This window comes from Heptranchias perlo, chromosome 21 (assembly GCF_035084215.1).
Source record: "Heptranchias perlo isolate sHepPer1 chromosome 21, sHepPer1.hap1, whole genome shotgun sequence".
NCBI classification, from domain to species: domain Eukaryota; kingdom Metazoa; phylum Chordata; class Chondrichthyes; order Hexanchiformes; family Hexanchidae; genus Heptranchias; species Heptranchias perlo.
Genome location: NC_090345.1, coordinates 34,385,157 through 34,407,987, shown reverse-complemented (window position 1 = coordinate 34,407,987; position 22,831 = coordinate 34,385,157). Strand labels below are relative to the sequence as shown.

The 22,831-nt window shown below is 40.5% G+C and overlaps 1 protein-coding gene across 3 annotated transcripts in view; it reads right to left on the bottom strand.

The window, feature by feature from the left end:
• Nucleotides 1–22,831, bottom strand: part of btaf1 (BTAF1 RNA polymerase II, B-TFIID transcription factor-associated) — a 117,714-nt gene that overhangs the window by 63,766 nt on the left and 31,117 nt on the right. For 2 of the 3 annotated variants that reach the window (XM_068002437.1, XM_068002439.1), the window contains exons 4-9: nt 22,401–22,544; nt 19,031–19,236; nt 13,932–14,077; nt 10,638–10,767; nt 10,290–10,358; nt 5,796–5,885 (exon numbers count right to left, since the gene is read on the bottom strand). In XM_068002437.1, the coding sequence (XP_067858538.1) occupies nt 5,796–5,885; nt 10,290–10,358; nt 10,638–10,767; nt 13,932–14,077; nt 19,031–19,236; nt 22,401–22,544 (785 nt within the window). The remainder of the gene's footprint in view (nt 1–5,795; nt 5,886–10,289; nt 10,359–10,637; nt 10,768–13,931; nt 14,078–19,030; nt 19,237–22,400; nt 22,545–22,831) is intronic. The other variant, XM_068002438.1, reaches the window with a different exon arrangement.

Below are 22,831 nucleotides of genomic sequence, written 5' to 3'. Positions count from 1 at the left end.
TTTTAAATAAGCAGAAGTTCTCGTCCACACTCAAAATGTTATTGTCTAGAAGCATGGCTCTTGTCATCTCACATATGCAGAGCTCCTTCCTGGCAGAAGTCAGGCAATGCAACAGCAGCCTTGCCAGCACCACTTTGTGCTCTGCAGTTACTGGCAGGGCACTTACAAGATTTAAAAAGATAGCAATTTTTAAAGTGGTTAAGACAGTACATCCCCTAATAAACAATCCCTCCATTCCACCTCCAGATCCAGACAATAACAAATACAACAGTAAGCCTACGAAGTTCGGGACAATGCAAGACAGTCTGTTGTAAAAACTTCTGATGGGCAGTTAAAGTTGACAAAATTTTGACAAAAACAGGACAATTTTCTATGTTTAGGGCGCTATATAAATGCAAGTTGAAACAGGGCCCTTGGAATGCATTTACACTTGTAGCTACTGATCTGAGACCAGTAGCTACAAGTGTAAATGCATCCCAAGATCCCTCTTTACACTTCTTTGCTCCAGTGGAAAAAAAGCTCCAATTTTTCACACTTTTCTTTATATCTATGACTCCAAAAATCCTTCCTTTAATGTGGTACCCAGAAATGTATGCAATACTCCAACTGTGGCTGAAGCAATGTATATACAAATTCAACAACATTCCCCTGCTTTTGTATTTATTTAACGGTCTTATCCTATTTGCACTGTTATCTTTAAGGAACTATGTATTTGTGCTCTTACATTACATTTATCTGCACTAAACTGCATCTGCTACCTATCTGTCTATTCTGCTTACCTATGCCCTCCTGCAATCATCTTCACAGTCTGCCATGCCCAATAACTTGGAGCTCGATGTTACCAGGGCTGCGGGTTCGCAGCCGGGGGGCTACTGGGCGCGTGGGTAACGCGCCCGGCGAAATCAGTCTGCCCCCCACGCGATCGCAGCCTAATTGGATCCACTTACCTGGTCTTCCGGGTTCCCCGCTGCTGATCTGCGCGTCGGGCGGACTACGCATGCGCAGTAAGCTCTGTCAGCTGGAGGAGCTCTATTTAAAGGGGCACTCCTCCACTGACAGATGCTGCAACAAATAGCAAAAATTACAGCATGGAGCAGCCCAGGGGGAAGGCTGCTCCCAGTTTAATGATGCCTCACTCCAGGTATCATTAGATGGGGCGAGGAGGAGGGGGAGGACAGAGATCTTCCCCCCGGAGGGCGGGAGGAAGCGGCCTGCCTCTGCCACCAAGAAGGCCTGGCTCGAGGTGGCAGAGGAGGTCACCTGCACCACCAACATATCGCCCACCTGCATACGGTGCAGGAGGCGCTGCAATGATCTAAGTAGGTCAGCCAAAGTGAGTACACTCACTCATTCCCCTACACTCCGTCTGCCACATCACCGCCCTCACCCCACATCTCCTTCTGCACTGCCAACACTACTCTGTCACATCACCCCTCACACCCACTCAAACCTCATCCTCATCTTACCTGCACTTACTCACCTCGCCAGTACTCATCCCGCCACTACCACTCAACCCAATCCTCATACAATCTCATGGCTCGATCTCATACTCGCCCTCTCATGCATCTCTTTCATGGTCAGCCTCATTCAACCTGCCACTACCTGTGCTGCAGCCACAGGGCATGCATTACATATGTGCAGTAGGAAGTGTAAGGCAAACGTGTCATGAGCATGAAGGGGATGCACAAGGGTGTTTGAGGGTTTGTCATGGTTTTTACTTATATTGAATTTCTGACCAACTCACATTACATATTATATTGGCATCACTACTGCCATGTCTTTGTGAATCTTGTCTGGTTTGTGCAATAATGCCCTTTCCTGAGGATCACAATGAAGACCCACAACTGATGACACCCACTGTGTCATTGCAGAGTGGGTGTAGGTGTATTTGCAGGGCTCTTTTGTGTAGACGACTGAGAGACGTCGGCAATGTCCCCGGTGGCACCCTGGAAGGATGCGGAGGAGAACTTATTAAGGGCAGTGGGTGACTTTGACAGCGACAGGTAAGGAGATGGTGCTCGGGCCAACCGGGAGCAGCTCGGCATAAAGGAGGCTGCAGATGTCCACGACTACATGTCGAGTGACTCTGAGCCTCCGTGTGCACTGCTGCTCAGAGAGGTCCAGGAAGCTGAGCCTTGGTCTGTGGACCCTGTGGCGAGGGTAGTGCCCTCTGTGACGCATCTCTCTCTGCAGTTGCCCTCCCTCCTGTGCAGGTAGATGTGTCACAGCACTCTGTTGTGGAGCTCCACGTGTCAGAGGTGGATGGCGTGGCCGGCGAGGCTGGTGATGCTGTTCGCCCTCCGAGGAGGTCATGACTGCAGCTACAGCGGCCCCTATCCGGAAGATGTACATCTGAGGGGGTCCGCAAGGTAGGTACATGTCTCTGGACCCCGAAGTAAGTGTGCAAGTTGGTGAATTTTCTTGTCAGGAGGAGGGTGGTGGAGGCCAAACTTTGTCCCAAGTGAGAGTGGCCTCCTGCAATGAGTGAGGGTCTCCCCCCCCCCACCTGTCAAATGGACCTTTGCAGCTGCCACAGGCTGACAGCTGCAACACGTCCATTTCAACTGGGAGTGTTTTCCCCAGTATGGGAAACAGTCCCAGTTGTCTCTAAAATCCCACCCCTCCTCACATATTCACTTAATCAGGTCTGTTAATGACCTGAAATAGCTAGATAAATATTGTTACGTGGCACCCCGCCGGCTTTAATTGCCTGCGGGAGTCCCACATGCGGGGGCTGCGCGCACATGCCGGCGCGTCTGTGGGGAACCCGGAAGTGGGCGGGTTGGAGCCGGGCTCCGAACCCGCTCCGGGATTCCCCGATTTTCGGAGCCCCCCCGCCAGGAACGCACCCGATAGCGAGTGCTAAAATGAAGCCCTTGGTATCAGCAAATGTCAATATAATTTCTCTTATGCCTATGCCCAAGCCATTTATATGAATGGAAAACAAGACGTGTCCCGGTACAGATCCCTGGAGAAAACCACTACCCATATCTCTCTAATCCAAAACATATTAATTTAATTTAACTATTTGCTTTTTGTCCCCAGCCATCACTCTCAATGCAACTTAATTTCCCCTAAATACCATGCATCTTAATTTTTGTAAGGAATCATGTCTGACGCCTTCTGCAAATCCATATATAAACATTCAACACATTTCCTTTATAAATAGGCTGTTTTCCTCAAAAAATTCAGTTAAATTAATGAAATATTACCTGCCCGTTACAACTCTATGCTGATGATACCTGATGAAGCCATGCTTTTCTGCGTGCACTAATGTCATCCCTTATTACAGGCTCAGAATTTAGACACAACCAAGTTAAGACTAACTTGCCTACAATTTCCTGACCTTACTTTCCACTTTCTTGAACATAGATATAACATTTGACAATTTCCAGTTCTTTGACAAATTCCCATTTCCAGAGATCTTTGGAAAATTATGGTTTATGCTTTTGCCATCTCCTCCCTAACCTCGTTCAGTATTCTGGGTCGTGTATTATCTGGGTCTGGTGGCTTTTGTACTTTTTGTCGCATTATTTTTTTCAATAAAGTTTCTCTTGATGTGTTCATTTCCAGTACTGGCTTTTCCGCATCCTGCTCAGGTACTCATACAGTTCCACTGTCAACTGTAAAACGATTACTTTATCTCAGTAGAATGTTAGTTGTGTTTTTGTAGATGTTAATTAAATTAGTACAGTTACAATGTCTGTGTCTGACTTTGTCCTTGATACCTCTGGTAAGTGGGAATTAGTTTATTTTGCTCAGGTTGTACTTCACTTCTGTGTTAATTGGCTCAAGCATAACAATTACATTAGTCTAGACCGGGGATGTAAGACAACTCATAGGTAAACCGCATTGGCATCTTACAAAACCTTGGACATATATGGAAATCCAATCCAGTCTGTTTATACAAGGGAAAAGAAAGGACAAAAATTGGTCCAATATCCCTGGCCTATTTAGAGCGGATACTGGAAATTCCAAAAATATATTCTTTATGCACAGGTTCTACTATTTATACTTGTTATCTTGCAGGGAAAACAGAAACCTCACAAATGGGTGTAGATTTCTCAATAACTTGATTTGGAGACTCAAAAATGGCCTTTTTTATTCATTTTCAGGATGTGGGTGTCCTTGGCAATGCAGGCATTTATTGCCCACCCCTAGTTGCTCTGAGATGGTGGTGGTGAGCTGCCTTCTTGATGGTAGCAACTTGATACAACTGAACGGCTTTCTAGGCCACTTCAGAGGACAGTTAAGGGTCAACCATGTTGGTGTGGGACCGGAGTCACATACAGGACATCAGTGAACCAGTTGGGTTTTTATAACAATCTGACATCTTCATCGTCACTTTTACAGAAAGCAGTTTTTTTTTAAAAAAGGATATTTCCAGAATTTTTAAATTGAATTCAAATTCTCAAACGGCCATGGGGGGATTTGAACTGCTATCCTCTGCATTAGTAGTCCAGTAATATAATCTGTACACTACTGCACCAAATCCCTTCCCTACCATGTCACCCACAACTTCCCACCCGGAAGGAAAGTAAAGGTAAAAAAGCAGAGAGGGAGCAACAATAAGAAAAGTACAGATGTACAGAAGAGATCAAAAGATATGGAAGCAGAAGAGGACAGAGATGGCAACACAAGCATGAGACAGGTAAGAGAGAGAATCCAACTTAACCATGAGCATTGTTACAGGAGATCCACTATTAGCTGAAAAAAGCCTGGCCATCACTACTGCAATTTTCAACCTTTTTTTCTTGATGCCTTTGTAGCATTCCTAACACTGCTTCAGTTATCTCCAATTGCTTTTTATACTTGTCCCTATTTTTTGACAAATGAACCTTTTTACACAATGATTGTTTTTAAAAAGGGTTAATTCCTCTCAGAAGACCCCATTTAAACTTTGCTTTTCCTTCAACCCTTCTTTTGTTCTTAAGGATATACAGGGCTCCCTTGTTCCTCAGCATTGATTTAAAAAAAATCTATTTTTCTTCTATATCAGTTATTACCCAACAACATACCCCAATATACCTTTCCGACATCCTTACGTGAAAATTCAGTCCCCCTGAAAATAGGTACTAACATTTGATTACCAGTATTAAGTGGCCTCAGCAACTGAAATCTAACAGTATAATGATCCACTCATGTTGAATAGGGAACAAAAGCATTAACAGGATCAACAAATAATTAAATTTTACCTGCTGCATTATCAGATGACTTAATGGAAGGGATAATTAAAATTCCCCATGATTGATTCACCTAGTTTCCTGTCCTGCTCAGTTTCCATCTGACATGGCACTGAGGTTAAGACAGGAATTCAAAACTTTGCTAAGGTGAGCCCCTTGACAGTTACCTTAAGGCTGAGCTATACTTACCAAAGAATAAATTAGCCTGCAGTTATATAATGCCTTACAGGTCCTCAGAAAGCACTTTACATCCAACAATTTTTTTTTTTTTGGAGTGTAGTCACTACTACGTGGGTAAGCACCACAGGCAATTTGCACACAGTAGAGTCCCACAAAAAGCCAATGAGATAAATGACTAGTTAATTTGTTTTGGTGGTGTTTTATTTTGAGGAATAAATGTTGACCAGGATAACTCCCCTGGCTGTTCTTCAAATAGTGCCATGAGATCTTTTATGCCCACCTGGACAAGCAGTCAGGACCTCAGTACTACCAATACGCATCTGACACAACCTAATCGTTAATAGGTTTATAATATTGTACAGCACTTCAATGCACTGAGATATTTTGGCAGAAATTAACAGAAGTACACAAGTCACATCTACATTGTTTTACCTCTTCTAAAGTGCTGTCTCCCATTTTACCTCCACTTTTCCCATGAGCCTTCAATATCTCTCTCAGCCCAGTTCCTGCACCATGACGAACCTGATAGCAAAAACAAATAAATGTAGAGGTAACAGATGATCAAACTTAATTTTTTGAATTTATAACTCACATTCAATGCTATTTTAACAGATCACCTACAAGTTTCTAACATTTACCTGGGAACTGGATAGCCTTGTGAATTACAAATACAAAGCACTGTCCTGTGATCTCTGGAACGCAGTTCAAATTCAACCTATTGACATGAGTAGGGAATTAGTTAGGAGGTGAGAGGCAGAGAGTAGGGATAATGGGTATGTACTCCAATTGGCAGGAAACGAATGGTGGTGTCTCCCAGGGATCTGAACTGGGGCCTCAGCTTTTCACTATATTGATTGGGAGAGTCTGTTGGCAGGCAAAGGGACGTCTGGTAAGTGGGAGGCTTTCAAAAGTGTGTTAACCAGGGTTCAGGGTAAGCACATTCCTTATAAAGTGAAGGGCAAGGCTGGTAGAAGTAGGGAACCTTGGATGACTCGGGAGATTGAGGCACTAGTCAAAAAGAAGAAGGAGGCATATGACATGCATAGGCAGCTGGGATCAAGTGGATCCCTTGAAGAGTATAGAGATTGCCGGAGTAGAGTTAAGAGAGAAATCAGGAGGGCAAAAAGGGGATATGAGATTGCTTTGGCAGATCAGGCAAAGGTGAATCCAAAGAGCTTCTACAAATACATAAAGGGCAAAAGGGTAACTAGGGAGAGAGTAGGGCCTCTTAAGGATCAACAAGGTCATCTATGTGCGGAACCACAAGAAATGGGTGAGATCCTGAATGAATATTTCACATCGGTATTTACGGTTGAGAAAGGCATGGATGTTAGGGAACTTGGGGAAATAAATAGTGATGTCTTGAGGAGTGTACATATTACAGAGAGGGAGGTGCTGGAAGTCTTAACGCGCATCAAGGTAGATAAATCTCCGGGACCTGATGAAATGTATCCAAGGACGTTATGGGAGGTTAGGGAGGAAATTGCGGGTCCCCTAGCAGAGATATTTGAATCATCCACCGCTACAGGTGAGGTGCCTGAAGATTGGAGGGTAGCAAATGTTGTGCCTTTGTTTAAGAAGGGCGGCAGGGAAAAGCCTGGGAACTACAGACCAGTGAGCCTGACATCTGTAGTGGGTAAGTTGTTAGAGGGTATTCTGAGGGACAGGATCTACAGGCATTTGGAGAGGCAGGGACTAATTAGGAACAGTCAGCATGGTTTTGTGAGAGGAAAATCATGTCTCACGAATTTGATTGAGTTTTTTGAAGGGGTAACCAAGAAGATAGATGAGGGCTGTGCAGTAGACGTGGTCTACATGGACTTCAGCAAAGCATTTGACAAGGTACCGCATGGTAGGTTGTTACATAAGGTTAAATCTCATGGGATCCAAGGTGAGGTAGCCAATTGGATACAAAATTGGCTTGACGACAGAAGACAGAGGGTGGTTGTAGAGGGTTGTTTTTCTAACTGGATGCCTGTGTCCAGCGGTGTGCCTCAGGGATCGGTGCTGGGTCCGCTGTTATTTGTTATTTATATTAATGATTTGGATGAGAATTTAGGAGGCATGGTTAGTAAGTTTGCAGATGACACCAAGATTGGTGGCATTGTGGACAGTGAAGAAGGTTATCTGGGATTGCAACGGGATCTTGATCAATTGGGCCAGTGGGCCGATGAATGGCAGATGGAGTTTAATTTAGATAAATGTGAGGTGATGCATTTTGGTAGATCGAATCGGGCCAGGACCTACTCCGTTAATGGTAGGGCGTTGGGGAGAGTTATAGAACAAAGAGATCTGGGAGTACAGATTCATAGCTCCTTGAAAGTGGAGTCACAGGTGGATAGGGTGGTGAAGAAGGCATTCGGCATGCTTGGTTTCATTGGTCAGAACATTGAATGCAGGAGTTGGGATGTCTTGTTGAAGTTGTACAGGGCATTGGTGAGGCCACACTTGGAGTACTGTGTACAGTTCTGGTCACCCTATTATAGAAAGGATATTATTAAACTAGAAAGAGTGCAGAAAAGATTTACTAGGATGCTACCGGGACTTGATGGTTTGACTTACAGGGAGAGGTTAGACAGACTGGGACTTTTTTCCCTGGAGAGTAGGAGGTTAAGGGGTGATCTTATAGAAGTCTATAAAATAATGAGGGGCATAGATAAGGTCGATAGTCAAAATCTTTTCCCAAAGGTAGGGGAGTCTATAACGAGGGGGCATAGATTTAAGGTGAGAGGGGAGAGATACAAAAGGGTCCAGAGGGGCAATTTTTTCACTCAAAGGGTGGTGAGTGTCTGGAACGAGCTGCCAGAGGCAGTAGTAGAGGCGGGTACAATTTTGTCTTTTAAAAAGCATTTGGACAGTTACATGGATAAGATGGGTATAGAGGGATATGGGCCAAGTGCAGGCAATTGGGACTAGCTTAGTGGTATAAACTGGGCGACATGGACATGTTGGGCCGAAGGGCCTGTTTCCATGTTGTAACTTCTATGATTCTATGATTCTATATTTAAAAATGACTTAGATGTAGGAATAGACAGCCTTATATGCAAGTTTGCTGACACCAAGTTAGGTGGCACCGTAAATAGTGTAGATGGGAGTAGAAAGTTGCAAAGGGAAATTGATAAAGTGAGTGGGCAAAACTGTGGCAGATAGAGTTCAATGTGGGAAAATGTGATTTAATCTACTTTGGACCTAAGAAAGATAGATCAGAGTATTTTCTAAATGGCGAGAAGCTAGGAACGGTGGAGGAGCAGAGAGATTTAGGGGTCCAAGTACAGAAATCACTAAAAGCTAGTGGACAGATACAAAATAATTAAAAAGGTCTTTATCTCAAGGGGGCTGGAATACATAGGGGTGGAAGTTATGTTGCAGGTATATAAAGCTCTGGTTAGACTCCATTTAGACTACTGTGTTCAGTTCTGTGCACTGCACCTCAGGAAGGATATATTGGCCTTGGAGAGGGTGCAGCACAGATTCACCAGAATGATACCAAGCTAAAAGGGTTAAATTATGAGGACAGGTTGCATAGATTAGGCTTGTATTTCCTTGAGTATAGGTGATTAAGAGATAATCTAATTGAGTTGTTTAAGATTGAAAGGAGTTGATAGTTTCTCTCTATCTACCCTATTTCCTCTGATGAGGAGTCCAGAGCAAGGGTACATAACTTTAAAGTTGAGAGCTAGGCTGTTCAGGGGTGATGCCAGGACTTTTTCCTCACAAAGGGTAGCGGAAATCTAGAACACTCTCCGCCAAAAAGCCATTGAGGCTGGTGGTCAATTGAAAATTTCAAAACTGAGATTGATAGTTTTGTTAGGCAAGGGTATTAAGGGTTATGGAACCAAGGCGGGTAGATGAAGATAAGATACAGATCAGCCATGATCTAATTGAATGCTAGAGCAAGCTCGAGGGCTGAATGGCCTAATCCTGTTCTTATGTTCCTATCCAAAAATGAGAAAAGGCGGTGACTTTGGCTTTTTAAACTGTTGGAGTTCACAAATGAACTTGGATTCTAGTTTCTGCTAGCCATTAAATCACTTCACAAAGTTAGTGAAATATGGCAACAAAATGAAGCTGGGAATCTGCACTCAAAAGTTGTATTAGGGTCCAGTGAAAAGGCAATATAAAGATCTACACTGGAATGATATCAATCATTCCTCATCCTAATGAGAACATTCTGGTTGGTAGCACACTCTTATAAGAACATGCAACAGTACTGTACAAAATTCTATAATCCCAAAAGTTACCTACTGCATATAATTTAACATTTCATTTCCATGGTTTTAATCTTATTGTTCTAACATTCAGCTTCAAAACTGTATATTTTAAATTCACACATGCAGTTGGAAGCCTCTATTTACATTACAGACTTGATCTATGCTCCCACAGCATACAACTGACATATTTGTGTTATATCATAGAAGGGAGGAGAGGTGTGATGGAAAAGTTAACAAGAACCTCTAACTGCATGAGAAACTTCTAGAAAAAAAACGACCTAAAAATTAGGTTATCATTTTATTATGGTAACACATTATCCACTCGAGTCCTATTCTATTTTCATTTCATGATCACTGGGTAACCCAACACACTGCTCCACTGTTAATTGTACAAACAGGGGCACCTGCACTTCTACTGACATTACACAATCTTGATTTCCCAGGAGATACATAACTTGTAAACAGCATTCTTCGCAACCCATTTTAGCATGATGCACCCGCTTCTTTGGGGAATTTATTACTTGTAACTCTGGTGGTACCTCTTTCCATAACCACCACAGAAACAGCATTCTAGGATTCACTATAATTATGTGTTTGTTGGTCTATATCTGAATGATAGTTCTAGCTTGACTGCAAAGTAATATTATGCAGAAAAGAAAGTAGCACAGCATTCAACCTGAATATTTTTACAACACTCAAACAAGGATTTGCTTACCTCCCATGCAGGGTTGAAAAGATCATTACAAAGTTCTTCGCAAAAGCTTTCCAACGGCCATTCATTCGACTGAAAGGAAACATTGTTTGTTAATACACAATATTGGATTTTCCTTTGTATTTTACAATAATCGACAAATCATTAAGTGGATCAATCATTTATGTAATCTATCTAATGACCACACTATTTAAGAAGCTTCAGTTAATAGATGAATGGTTTAAAAATTCTTCCCTTTTTTTCTGGCACTATAAATCAGAGACATCAATGTAGAAAATGTTATTCTCTGTTCAGCAACAATATTCACATCACCTCATCTAATTTTGAAGAACACAAACATATTCACCATACCTCATCAAACAAGGAAGAGCTGTCAAGTATATTGTCAATCAACACCTTTGATTCAGTTGCTGGCTGCTCAATTACAACATTTGTAAGTTTCTTGCGCTTTTCCTCTGGCTCCCCATCAACATTATCATTGCTGAAAAACAAGATTTAGCAAAGCTATTTTAACTACATCCTCTCATGGGTTAAGCATTTCTCATTAATTTAGCATTTATTTATTTAGTTATTTAAAGAAAAGTTCAATTTAGGCAACCAAATGCATTTTCAGCAGCACAAAAATCTTTTCTGGACTCAAGTATAAAACATTGTCCCTGCTCATTTTTAAATTAACAGAAAAATCCCTCAGCAAAAGAATTTAGAAAATATTTCATACTCATGAAACTAATTTTTTAATACTGACGTGGAAATGTTCACTAAACGGGTACAGTTTTCACAAATGAACTATATTTGAGGCTAATTAAGTTCATAATTATACCATGCCTGCTAAAAGACAAGGAAATATTACATGCACAACTGTTCAATAGAATTTTGAAATGTAATGTAGTATCCTATATGAAATCTAAAAGTTATCACTTTACTTCTTAATTATACAAAGGGGTCAAGTAAGTGGTTGCAATCATGCTAATCTTCTAAAAATAATTTTAGACATATTCATCTTTATTGTGGAAGTAAAGACGGAACCATCCTAAAATTCCGACACTAGGGCATTCTACAAGTACAAATGCATATCTAATATAAAAACAGAAAATGCTGGAAATGCTCAGCAGGTCAGGCAGCATCTGAGGAGAGAGAGACACAGAGTTAATATTTCAGGTCAATGACCTTTCATCCGAACTCGTCGAATGCATATCTATTGATCCCAGCTACTAGCATACCTGTCTAAGGCACCATAACACGCAACAAGGAAAATGAGCCCATTTACATAACTTTGCAAGTTTGCAAGATGTAACTGGTTGAGACTAACAGATTATAAAATGTAATTTCAGGTATAAAGAGTGATGTGTTCAATTATCCAGGTCAACCTGGCAGATAAATAGGAGGATGAATAATTTCTAAATCTAAGATCCATTGACCAAACCAAGATGCAAGGCTAACCTGGTCCACAACAGAGCCCATTTCATCTAAAATAGGTCACGTTATAAACCAAGGAGAAGTTATCTTTTCTGTCTCAGCCAGCTCCCATAGATATCAAAGCAATATAGTAATTGGAAAGGTTTTTGGCCCAATATATTATGCAGCTACAAACATAAGCGCATCAGCTTACAAGAACCTTCACTGATTACTTCCCTCCAGCAAAAGTGGCAGTTAATGATAAACCCTAACAGCCTTCAATTGGCCTAAAGATCTTTTCCTAGATATAATTTAGTTCAGTTGGATTACAGTAAATCTTATGCAGAATTAATTGTACATCCTTGATTGTACTGAAACACAGACTGTGTTGAGTTCTCTTCCCACTCTTTACCATGATGGAAGTGCGCGCTCTCTGTCTCTCTCTCTCTCTCTCTCTCTCTCGGATCATTGTATAAAAATCAGGAGTGAGAACCGTGGCTGATTTTTCCCTCCAGGGGTACTGAGGCTAATTGTAGCAATCTGGCTGAGATCAGCTAACCTCAGCACGGACAAAACTGAACCCAGGATCTTCTGATCTGTTTGGCTCAGTTACGTGCTAGCTTTTACCGACTGAGCCATACAGATCAGAAGATCCTAGGTTCAGTTCTTCCCATTTCTGAAAGAAAAAATGTCCAATTTCTCAAAATGCAACTCACATTTAATAAGAAAAAATCTTTTGCCAGTAGTTTCTCCCCATTTCATATGCTGAGTAATCTGTCCCCTGACAAAATTTTCCAAAATTACTTCATTTGATTGAGTTAATAAAAACAATTTAGTATAACAAGCTAGATGCATTAAACTGATATAGAAGCTACATTTTAACAGTATCTTTAAATGAAATAACTAATACCTAATGTAATCATAGAAAGTTCTGGCACAGAAGGAGGCCATTCAGCCCATCGTGTCCATGCCTGCCAAAAAAGAGCTATCCAGCTTAATCCCACTTCCTAGCACTTGGTCTGTAGCCCTGTGGATTACGGCACTTTAAGTGCACACCCAAGCACTTTTTAAATGAATTGAGGTTTTCTGCCTCTACCACCCTTTCAGGCAATGGGTTCCAGACCCCCACCACCCACTGGGTGAAAAGATTTCTCCTCAGCTCCCCTCTAATCCTTCTACCAATTACTTTAAATCTATGTCCCCTGGTCACTGACACAATACACAAAGCTTTCAAACAAAGCTTTCTATATATTAGATCATAATAAAAGCTAATAAGCTTCTGAAGTATGTGCAAGCCTAAGGGAAATAGGCTCTCCCTATCCACTCTATTTAGGCCCCTCATAATTTTATACACCTCAATTAAATATCCCCTCAGCCTCCTTTGTTCCAAAGAAAACAACCCCAGCCTATCCAATCTTTTCTCAGCTAAAATTCTCCAGTCCTGGCAACATTCTCGTAAATCTCTGTACTCTCTTCTAGTGCAATCACATCTTTCCTGTAATGTGGTGACCAGAACTGTACGCAGTACTCAAGTTGTGGCCTAACTAGTGTTTTATACAGTTACAACATAACCTCCCTGCTCTTATATTCTATGCCTCGGCCAATAAAGGGGAGTATCCCGTATGCCTTCTTAACTACCTTATCTACATGTCCTACTACCTTCAGGGATCTGCGGATATGCACTCCAAGGTCCCTCTGTTCCTCTACACCTCAGTATTCTCCCATTTATTGTGTATTCCATAGCCTTTTTTGCCCTCCCCAAATGCATCACCTCACACTTCTCCGGATTGAATTCCATTTGCCAATTTTCTGCCCACCTGAGCAGTTGATTGATATTTTCCTGCAGTCTACAGTAATGTTCAAAAATTAAATTTCTCTCAAAAACTAAGTTTAGATAACCATCATGTTTGGTTCAGTCGGTATGTCCCAAGATACTGAGCAATGCAGCTCAAGAAGCTCCCAGCCTGGCTGATATTTCTATTTGTATAAAGACTGATTTTTGATGCCCATCACAACGAAACACAATTAAAATTACAGTCAACAGCAATTTACCACCAAAATTTGAAATTTAATTCTAATTTTTATAATGGATATAAAAAATTAAAAATTGAGAATTCTAAAATGTTATAAACTTAAACCCTGAACTATAATTAATTGTCATTCATTAAGATCTATGGCTTTATTGTTTGTTTCAAACTCTAACATAATTTAGCACAAGTTATGACATAGAAGCAAAATGGTTGCTCATACCATTTTTCATTGTTTGTATTTCCTTCCACTGTATCTCTGGATCGCTGTTTAGCAAACAGCTTAGCCATCCTCTTTGCTTTATTTTTCTGCCGACTGCTCATACCAGGCTGAAATTCAGCTTCGATCAGATCAGCAGCCTGAACAAGCTAAAAAAAAATTACACATTAACCAGCACCATAGTCATGATCACAATACACAAAGCTTTCAAACAAAGCTTTCTATATATTAGATCATAATAAAAGCTAATAAGCTTCTGAAGTATGTACAAAACCTAAACTATATCTAATTTTTAGATAAGGACCTTGGAAATAATCTCATACTTGAAATAAGGTAAAAACAAAGATGATCACGTTGCCAGGACAGTGTTAAATTATGATCTCTAAACATTCAACCTGTTTCATTCCCACTGAGCCAAAGTAAACTAGATAAAATGAGTGTCTGTATTTAAAATTAACAGATTGGCATTATTAATTGATCAGAATATAGCTGTAGAAATCAAATCTCCCCTAATGACTCACTGACTGATGTACATCTGAGCTACACAGCTTGGGAATTTCCCAGCTTCAATCTTGGTCAGTGTGAAGTTAGCTGATCTCAGCTAGAGCAGTGGTAGGTAGGCTATAGTTGGCCTCAGTGCCTGAGTTAGGAAGGAGGGGAATAAATGTCAATCAGGTATCTTAGCTCATGACTGCTATCCAGCAACAATAAGACCTACTGGAAAGTGTGCAAGTATGAATGTTAGGTAGGAACAGGCTCAGGTTTGGTTCTAGCTGCAACACTTCCCAGAGTTGAATAGCAAGTCCAACCAAAGTTTCAATTCACATATGGAGCAGCCACTTGTAGGTGAATGAGGACATGATTCTACATCTGCATTGCTTCACATGATTTCTAAAATACTACACTCCAGGAGTAACTAAATAACTCTAAATGACAGCCTACATTCGCTTACCATTAGAGGCATCTAACAGCAAGTAATGCTTTGCAATTGTATAGATTATGCCTTGCAGCTGCCTTCCAGGTACTTTTAAAATTTACTTCTTCAAAAACATAGTTGATTGCAATAGCGAAGCCGACCAATTGCTGGACCTGTAATGGCTAGTTAGCTTCAATTCTACCCCAGGATAACACATTTGACAATTTCCTGATTGGTTCGAATTTACTCCCTGTTGCAGCAGAGGTCCCTACAAACATAGCAGAACCCAAGTTCCATCTCATCTGCGTCGAGCGGAGCAGGATCAGCTAGACAGAACTCTAATCTAACTTCTGGCAATTAGTGTTATGATCTCAATATAAAGGATAAATTCCAAATAATAGATTATCCCAACCTAATGTGGCATCAGGATAGAACAAGGCCTTTTTGGGCAAGTATAAAACATATTTTTACCACAGGACCCACATATGCACAGACCAGTCTGTGGGCAATCTCAGCCACGTTACTACAGAGCAACACCAGAAGGCTGAAGAGTTGCCCAAACTATCCATATCCACTTCTTTGCAACAGCTCATGGCAGCATTAGTCTACTAATGTCCACTAGATCTTGAAAAACACAAAATGATTGGTGGTATGTAGCCTGATGAGGGTATAACATTTATTTTTCTACCTTTAAGAAAAATACCTAACTAAGTATCCTGATGTCCCATTAGGCAAGGATAATTTGTAACTATTAAGTAAACTGATGCTTAATGCTGATTCTAAAGTACGTTTAATAAAAAAAAACTATATTCCACTTGGAGCCTTGCAACTGAAGGTGGAAAGGGAAGAATCCATTTAAAACCGTGTGCCTGTGATGCCCATGGAAGCAAGACATTCTTTCCTGCACTTGATATCACCATGGTCTTTTAATCTCAAGGCAAAGCAGTCCTCAGAGGATGGGTAATCACAGTTAGACTTATATTCAGAGTCAATTTTGCCAGATGGTAGTTTCCAAAACCCCTGGAAAAAAACAGGTGTAAATGGGAGGTACTACTAGCATCAAGGATGAACTCAATAAAAGCTTGACACTCGTGTACATCCTCAGTCACAACAATCAACTTGGAATCTTGGGTTTGCAGAAGCAAGGCCAAATATGTATTATGCTGTAGTAGTAATGTGTGTCATTTGAAAGCAACTTTCTGGATTGACAAATAGTAGGTCTCAAAAGCTTAAATCACTAGAACTTTCAAACTTCATACTTGTAGATTAAGATTATTGTTGAAAAATTACTTTGCAAACACCATTGATGTTTCTGCAGTTTCCTATCTTTCCCTAAAAGTTAATTGCAATCTTTTTAAACCAATTACAGAACCGTTGGCCAATTGTCTGTTTATGTTAAATCTATAATTAAATGAATGAATGCAAGAACAGGTAATGCACACACTACAAAAAGGAGAACTTCTGACTTTTATTACTTTAGCAACATTTACAAAACCTATTCCAACTGCAGCATTGAAGTTATCTAGCACAGCCACAATATCATCACCTTATATCTTAGCAATTAAGTTAAGCTGACTGTTGCTCCACATCCAGGTGGACCAATCCTCACACCTAAAATATAGCTTAATTGGCTCACTGGCACATCTGCTAAATTCTGAAGGAGCACTACCACAAGGAAAAAAGGCAATGTGTATCCATCCAAATCAATCCCTGTAGCTCTAACTCAGCCATTTGGAGAATATTTTTCAGAAGGCTCACAAGAATGAAACGAACAAAGTGTTGCAACAGAACCGCAGACTGCATAGCATTATAACGCTAATAACCTTTTATCCCACAGTGGTGGAACACCAATTTGTTTTCCCACCCTCTATATCCATGCTAGGAAGGCATCAAGAATGGCCAGGTGCTGCCACACTGGGCAAGGGAGATGGAAAGTAACCATTTAGGGTTCTTATCACATACTTAGCAGCCAGTGTAAAGCTGAGAAGGTGTTCTCAAACTCTGAGGTCACATAGGACCAGGGCTAGCTCCTAAAACTACAGACCAGAGTCCACAATAATGCCACAATTTAAAAAAAAATACGTATCAAGTTGTACAGCAGCATCCAAGTTTTCAACATTTAAAATGTCAGAATGCATATGGTGTTTACAGTGAGTCAGAATATAAACTGTTTTATGATGACAGAAGCTTATGCCACATAATATAGGATGTATCATGTAAAACTAGCAGAAGAGAATAAAGTTCAAATACAGCACAAATAACAAAAAAGGGTCAAAACAAATCAAAGAAAAATAAAATTATGCAGCAATACAAAAGCAAAAAAAGTCAATGGAATATGTGGTCCAATTGCATGTGCTTGGATGGTGAGATCAAAGGCCATGAACATGCAAGAGATCACAATTTAAAGGGGGAAAAAGATGGCCGAGCAAACCCCAGGCTTTGGAGAGGGTCAGGCCTGAAGAGGGAAATGTTTCTGATTTTCAAACACAGCAGAGGCAACTGTATAGTTAAATGTATTGATTTGGTTGTGAATTATGTAATATGAGTTTATGGTAGAAGTTTCATCACTATATCCTACGATTACTGAGAAAGCAAGATGGCAGTTGAAAGCATTTTGAAAAATATTTTAATTGGCTCAAAAGGCAAAATGCTGCAGATGTTGGAAATCTAAAAAACAAAGTGCTGGAAACTCTTAAAAGGTCAGGCAGCATCGGTGAAGTGAACAGACAAGTCAATGTTTTGGATGTAGACCTTTCGTCAAAGCTTGCAGTGTTCACACCTGAAACATTGACTTGTCTGTTCGCTCCTATTTAATTGACTAATTCTTTCTATTTGCTAGCTTGTTTACTGGTCCCTATTTTCTGATTCTTCATTGGCAGTTTTCTTACCTACTCGCTACTTATTCATTGGCAGTTTTCCTACCTGCCTAGTAATAGAGGTAATCACTGGTTTATTGCTATTTATAAATATTTGAGCCAATCGTGTACAAGCGTGATAGACACTCATCATGGAACACTTCCAAGACTGAAGTACATTTGCCTCCCATCTGTCTTGCCTCCAGAGACAAAAGTTGTAAATTTATTTTCAAGTCCGACTTAAATTTTCCACTTAAAGGGCTTTCCCTGTTTTTTTTTGATTCAAATGACAAAATATAGGTATAGAAAGAGACAGAGGTTAGAAATGGAGCTCATTTAAACTTATAACTTAAATTTGGTCTAACACCTTAGTTTTTGCCTACGTAACAGTCGCTGGACTGAAAGTAATTAATTCTGCGAAGCGCTTAGAGATGTTTTAATGTGATACTGTGCTTATAGCAATACCAGCATCCAACAGTAAACCACAATTTCTATGCAGATGCCCAAACTCAGTTACACGAGGGAGGGTGGTTTTGTTGAGCAAACATTTTCCAACAAGGGAGGAAGTTTAAATCAGTAGGAAAAGTTACCACAGATTGCCATCCTGGTGGGTTACAGCACTGACACAGGCTGATGTCAGGGAATTGTATGCTTGTCTGCCCTCTTAGCCAAGAAACGGTGCAGATGAACAGAGATCAGGCATTTTAAAAGATTTTTTAAAATCTATTAAGGGACAAGTTAATACATGTTAAGCTTCAGTGCATTAAGCTATACCAGTGTTGTGAAATGGGTGGCACACAGCATTAGCATACTGTTCTTTTTAGCTCTGGGACCCAGGTTTAAATCTAGCCCATAGAAATGAATCTATTCTCTGCTAGTTATTATGAAATAGTAAAAAGTGATTCTGGACAGTCTCAACCCAGTTCAAAAACAAGTTGAATCTGAGGAGAGGGAGCTGGCAATGCTTGAAGACGACACTGGGTGCTTAAAGTGGACAGAATGGTGCTCCATTCCTCAGTGAAATCAAACATACTTGCATTATTGACCACAAATTATTCAAAGTTTAAAATGGAGATTGTTATTTGTACTAGTAAGCAATTAGTATCTCCCTTTTCACTAACTTCCAGTTGCAAATGTCTAACTATCTCGTGTCCAGTACAACATGATTAACCTGTATAAATTCCAAATCATGAGACTCAAGCTGCTTTTAATTTTAATGGAAGCACATCAAAAAACAAAAGACACTTGCAAGAAAATCAGTTAATAGAGCTTTAACAGGTACAAGCATGCAGACTTTAAGCTACCAGAAGCACAAAAGAAGCCAAACCCACTGCATGATTCCTTGAAGACAAACAGCCCGAGGTTCTACCTACAGGTTGTTTCAGTACTGTTGGAGCTGGAGAGGGATTATAAATGAGATCTTCATCATTAAAGAGCTCTTCGGTGTTCATTCCTAGAGCTGCTCCCATGTCCAGGCCCAATTTTTTTTGCAACAATTTTCTCTGATGAGCTATTCTCTCCTTGGGATCAATTTCTCCTGCAACAGAGAACAAAGAAAATATTTCATTAATAGGTTGATCAATAACTGCAAGGGCAAGTGCAAATCCCAGGTCTGACATACAGTAACTTTTTAGGGCCTCTTATTCAATGTCTACGTTCATAATAATCAACCAGCATGTGTTAATGAATAACCACTGACATCTAGATAGTGCTTTTAATGTAAAACAACATATCCTGGCACTTTACAAATAGATGTAAGGTAAATGAATGAGCTAGGAGGGGAGACCAGAAGCTTGATAAAAAAGATGGGTGAAGGTTTTTTTTTCCAAAAAGAGGGGCAAGATAGTGAGACACAGATTCGGGGAAGGACTTGCAGAAAGTAGGACCCATATGGCTGAATGGAAGGGCGGAGGGCGGAAATAACCAAAAGGCCAGTGTCCGAAAAACAAAGTATTCGGGAGATGATATAAAGGAGATTGCAGAGGTAGAATGGGGCAGGGCCAGAGGGATTTATAGAAGAGGATTTAAAACTTAATGTATTGGGGGACAAAGAGCCTACAAGGACATGGATGGCGATGGACAGGATTTGTGCAGCAAAGATTTGGACAACTTGGAGTTTATGGCAGGAGTACGCTGAGCTTTAGTGTAGTTGCGTATGGAGGATAGATAGATTAGATAGATGTTTCAGTAACAAAGGGGCTGAGGAAGTGGCAGAGGTGCAGTGAGCTGCGGTCTTTGTGATAGACAGGAAATGTGATTGAAAACTCAGGGCAAAACAAGATACTAAGGTTTTAAACGGCCTGGTTCAACTTGAGACAGTGCTGGGGAGGAGGATGAAATCAGTGGCAAGGGAGCAGAGTTTGTGGCAGGGCTGAAGATGACAGCTTCAGCCATTCCAAAGTCGAACAGGATGAAGTTAGGACTCTTTCAAGACTGGATACTGGACAAGCAGTTTGGCAGCACACAGGCAGTCGAGAGATGGTCGAAAGGTAAGACTGAATGTCAACATACATACACCTGACCCTATGCCTGTGGATGATCGCATATAGGTGAGGAAGAAGAGGGCCCAAGATAGATCCTTGGGAGACTTCGGGAGGTGACTATACAAGGGACGAAAACAATTGCTACAGATGTGATGGCTACACTCAAAAGTTAGTAATGGGGTCATGCCAAGGAAATTCCACAAAGCTGGATGACACAGAGGAGAGGTTTTAGAGGAGAATGGCGTGGTCTGTGTCAAGGAGGGACAACACCCACTGTCACAGTCACAAAGGGTGTCATTCATGGCTTTGGTGCTGTGAGAAGGGCGAAAGCTAAACTGGAGGAATTCAATTATAGCTATGGGAGTGATGGGCATGGAGTTGGAAGGTAATGACACATTTGAAGACTTGAGAGGAAAGGGAGGTTGGTGATGGGGCAATAAGTTTGCGAAGACAGAATAGTTGAAGTAATAACCACTGTAAATGGTTAACAGTAAATTTGTAGTTTCACACATACAGCCAACATTGTTAATTCTTCATGGATTTCTTCTCCACCCTCTGTTCTTTGAAGGCTCCTTCCACAACAGCCAGATATTGCTGTTTTCTCACCAATTCTAAAATAGTACTTTTTTTAAAAAAAAAGCAAAATTTTCTATTTTACACACTACCACCTCACCATTTCTCTACATTTGTGAGCCAGATGTTAGGAGTTTACTTCCTAGTTATAATACAAAAACCTGGATCACCTCCTACTTCTGCAAAGCTAGCTAGGAAGATGAATGGGTACAAAACCTCACAATGATGGTTTCTCTGATTCTGTCCAACCCATCTGAAGAATAAGTTTGGGAGTTTTGTTTAAATATTGCTTTCTCCTCCCGTTTCTCTATTTTAGTTCTATTTGCATTGCAATTCCTTTGAGTCAATTTTCCATAAAAGTAGTAGAGACTGTGGGGACTTCAACAAAAACCCATGTCACTCTGCATAAACAAAACAGCTCTTTTGGCTACAATGAGGAGTTGACAATGCACTAGTCTAAAAGGCATTAATAATTATGCTCGTTAATGTAGCTAAAATTGTTGAAGGCTGTAGTATTCATTTATCCTTAATAGCCTGGGAAAGGGGTTGAAGCTCTTTCTCTCCCCTACCACGTATAGGGCATCCATGCTCAACAGATTGTGGATATCTCAATTACTAGAATCAGTCCTATAAATCCAAGTCATTATTCCATCAAACCAGATTAAGATAAATTGGGAACATGCTATATCTTGTAATGGTAGACTTTCAAACTTGCCAACGAAGATCAGATTAATGGACAGAATGGAATTGTGATCCATTTTGTCCAAATAATCACCCGCGTACCACTACCATAGGATTATTTCTCCTGTAAATAAAAGGTCCAACACATATTGCGTGAATTTAAATTGAATAAAACAAAAAGCTTTTTTTTAAGCTCAACTCGGGTATAAGCAGTTGACAGTATCTTTATTTTATTTTCATGAGTTCACATCCACATTTGAGATCACTGAACAATTTGACCACCGTGCTTGAGAGAAGCATATTGATGCATTAAAGTTACTTGACACATGCCTGTGTTGGAAGCAATGCAGGTTTATAGGTTGAAGCAATTTGTTCTTGGTTTCTAGTTGGGTCAGGAAACAAAGATGCTGCCTACTAATGATCCAATTGTTTTTTGGGTGGGACACTGCTGTTGGTCTCCTTTCTCCATCAGATGTTCTTATGTGTTTGGGAGGCAGTGGGGGGGGGTGGTGGAGAAAGAGAGAAGATGCCAAGTGAGTCTCAAAGAATAGTCCACAGACTGCTTGGTATTTCAATTTCAGGCTGGAGCCAAAAATCTATTAGATTGGGATATGTCCCAAGATACTTCAGCCTCATTTATTTTTTTTTGAAAAGGAGGGCTACATACAACTGATCTGGCTGTTTTATTTTCTTCGCCACCTCCGACACCTCCTCCTCTCCCACATTTGTCCTCGATAACAAATCTGAGCTAAATCTACAACCAATTATGATTGCTGAATTGAATTAAATTCATGGAGCTATGTCCAACAAAATTTGATCAAGAGCAGCAAGACCCAAGGATAGAGTAAAAGTAGCCCTGGTCATGATATTAGGATCATGGAATAAATTTCAAATCACTCACCACATAATTCAAATAAACCCACTATTTCAGCTTATTTTGTATGTAATCTGAAAATCAATGTACCTGATTTCTCATGCTGGATCTCAAACTCTGCACCAGCAGAGCCAAGAAGAGATGCTCCATGTTTCAAGAGACGTGATATATCAAATCTATCAAAGCTCAAACGATCCAAAGATGTTTCATCTGTTGGAATTTCTGAGACGGGCTCTAAAATTAAATTCAACAGAAATTAGTCATAATTACAGAAACTAATACACCACTCCATATTGAACAGAAATGCAAGAAACATTCTGGATTTACACATTTTGACTTCTAGAAGAAAATATTTCACACCCACCAATTTACACCATCTTTGGCTCATTTTCATATCTAAAAATTTGCATCTCTTGTAACTAGCTCTAGACTTGTAATACACCACATAGATGCAAGTACAAAAGCCTCAAAAGCTAAACCCAAAAGGATAACTTTGTTACGTGAGCTATGTAGTTCAGATG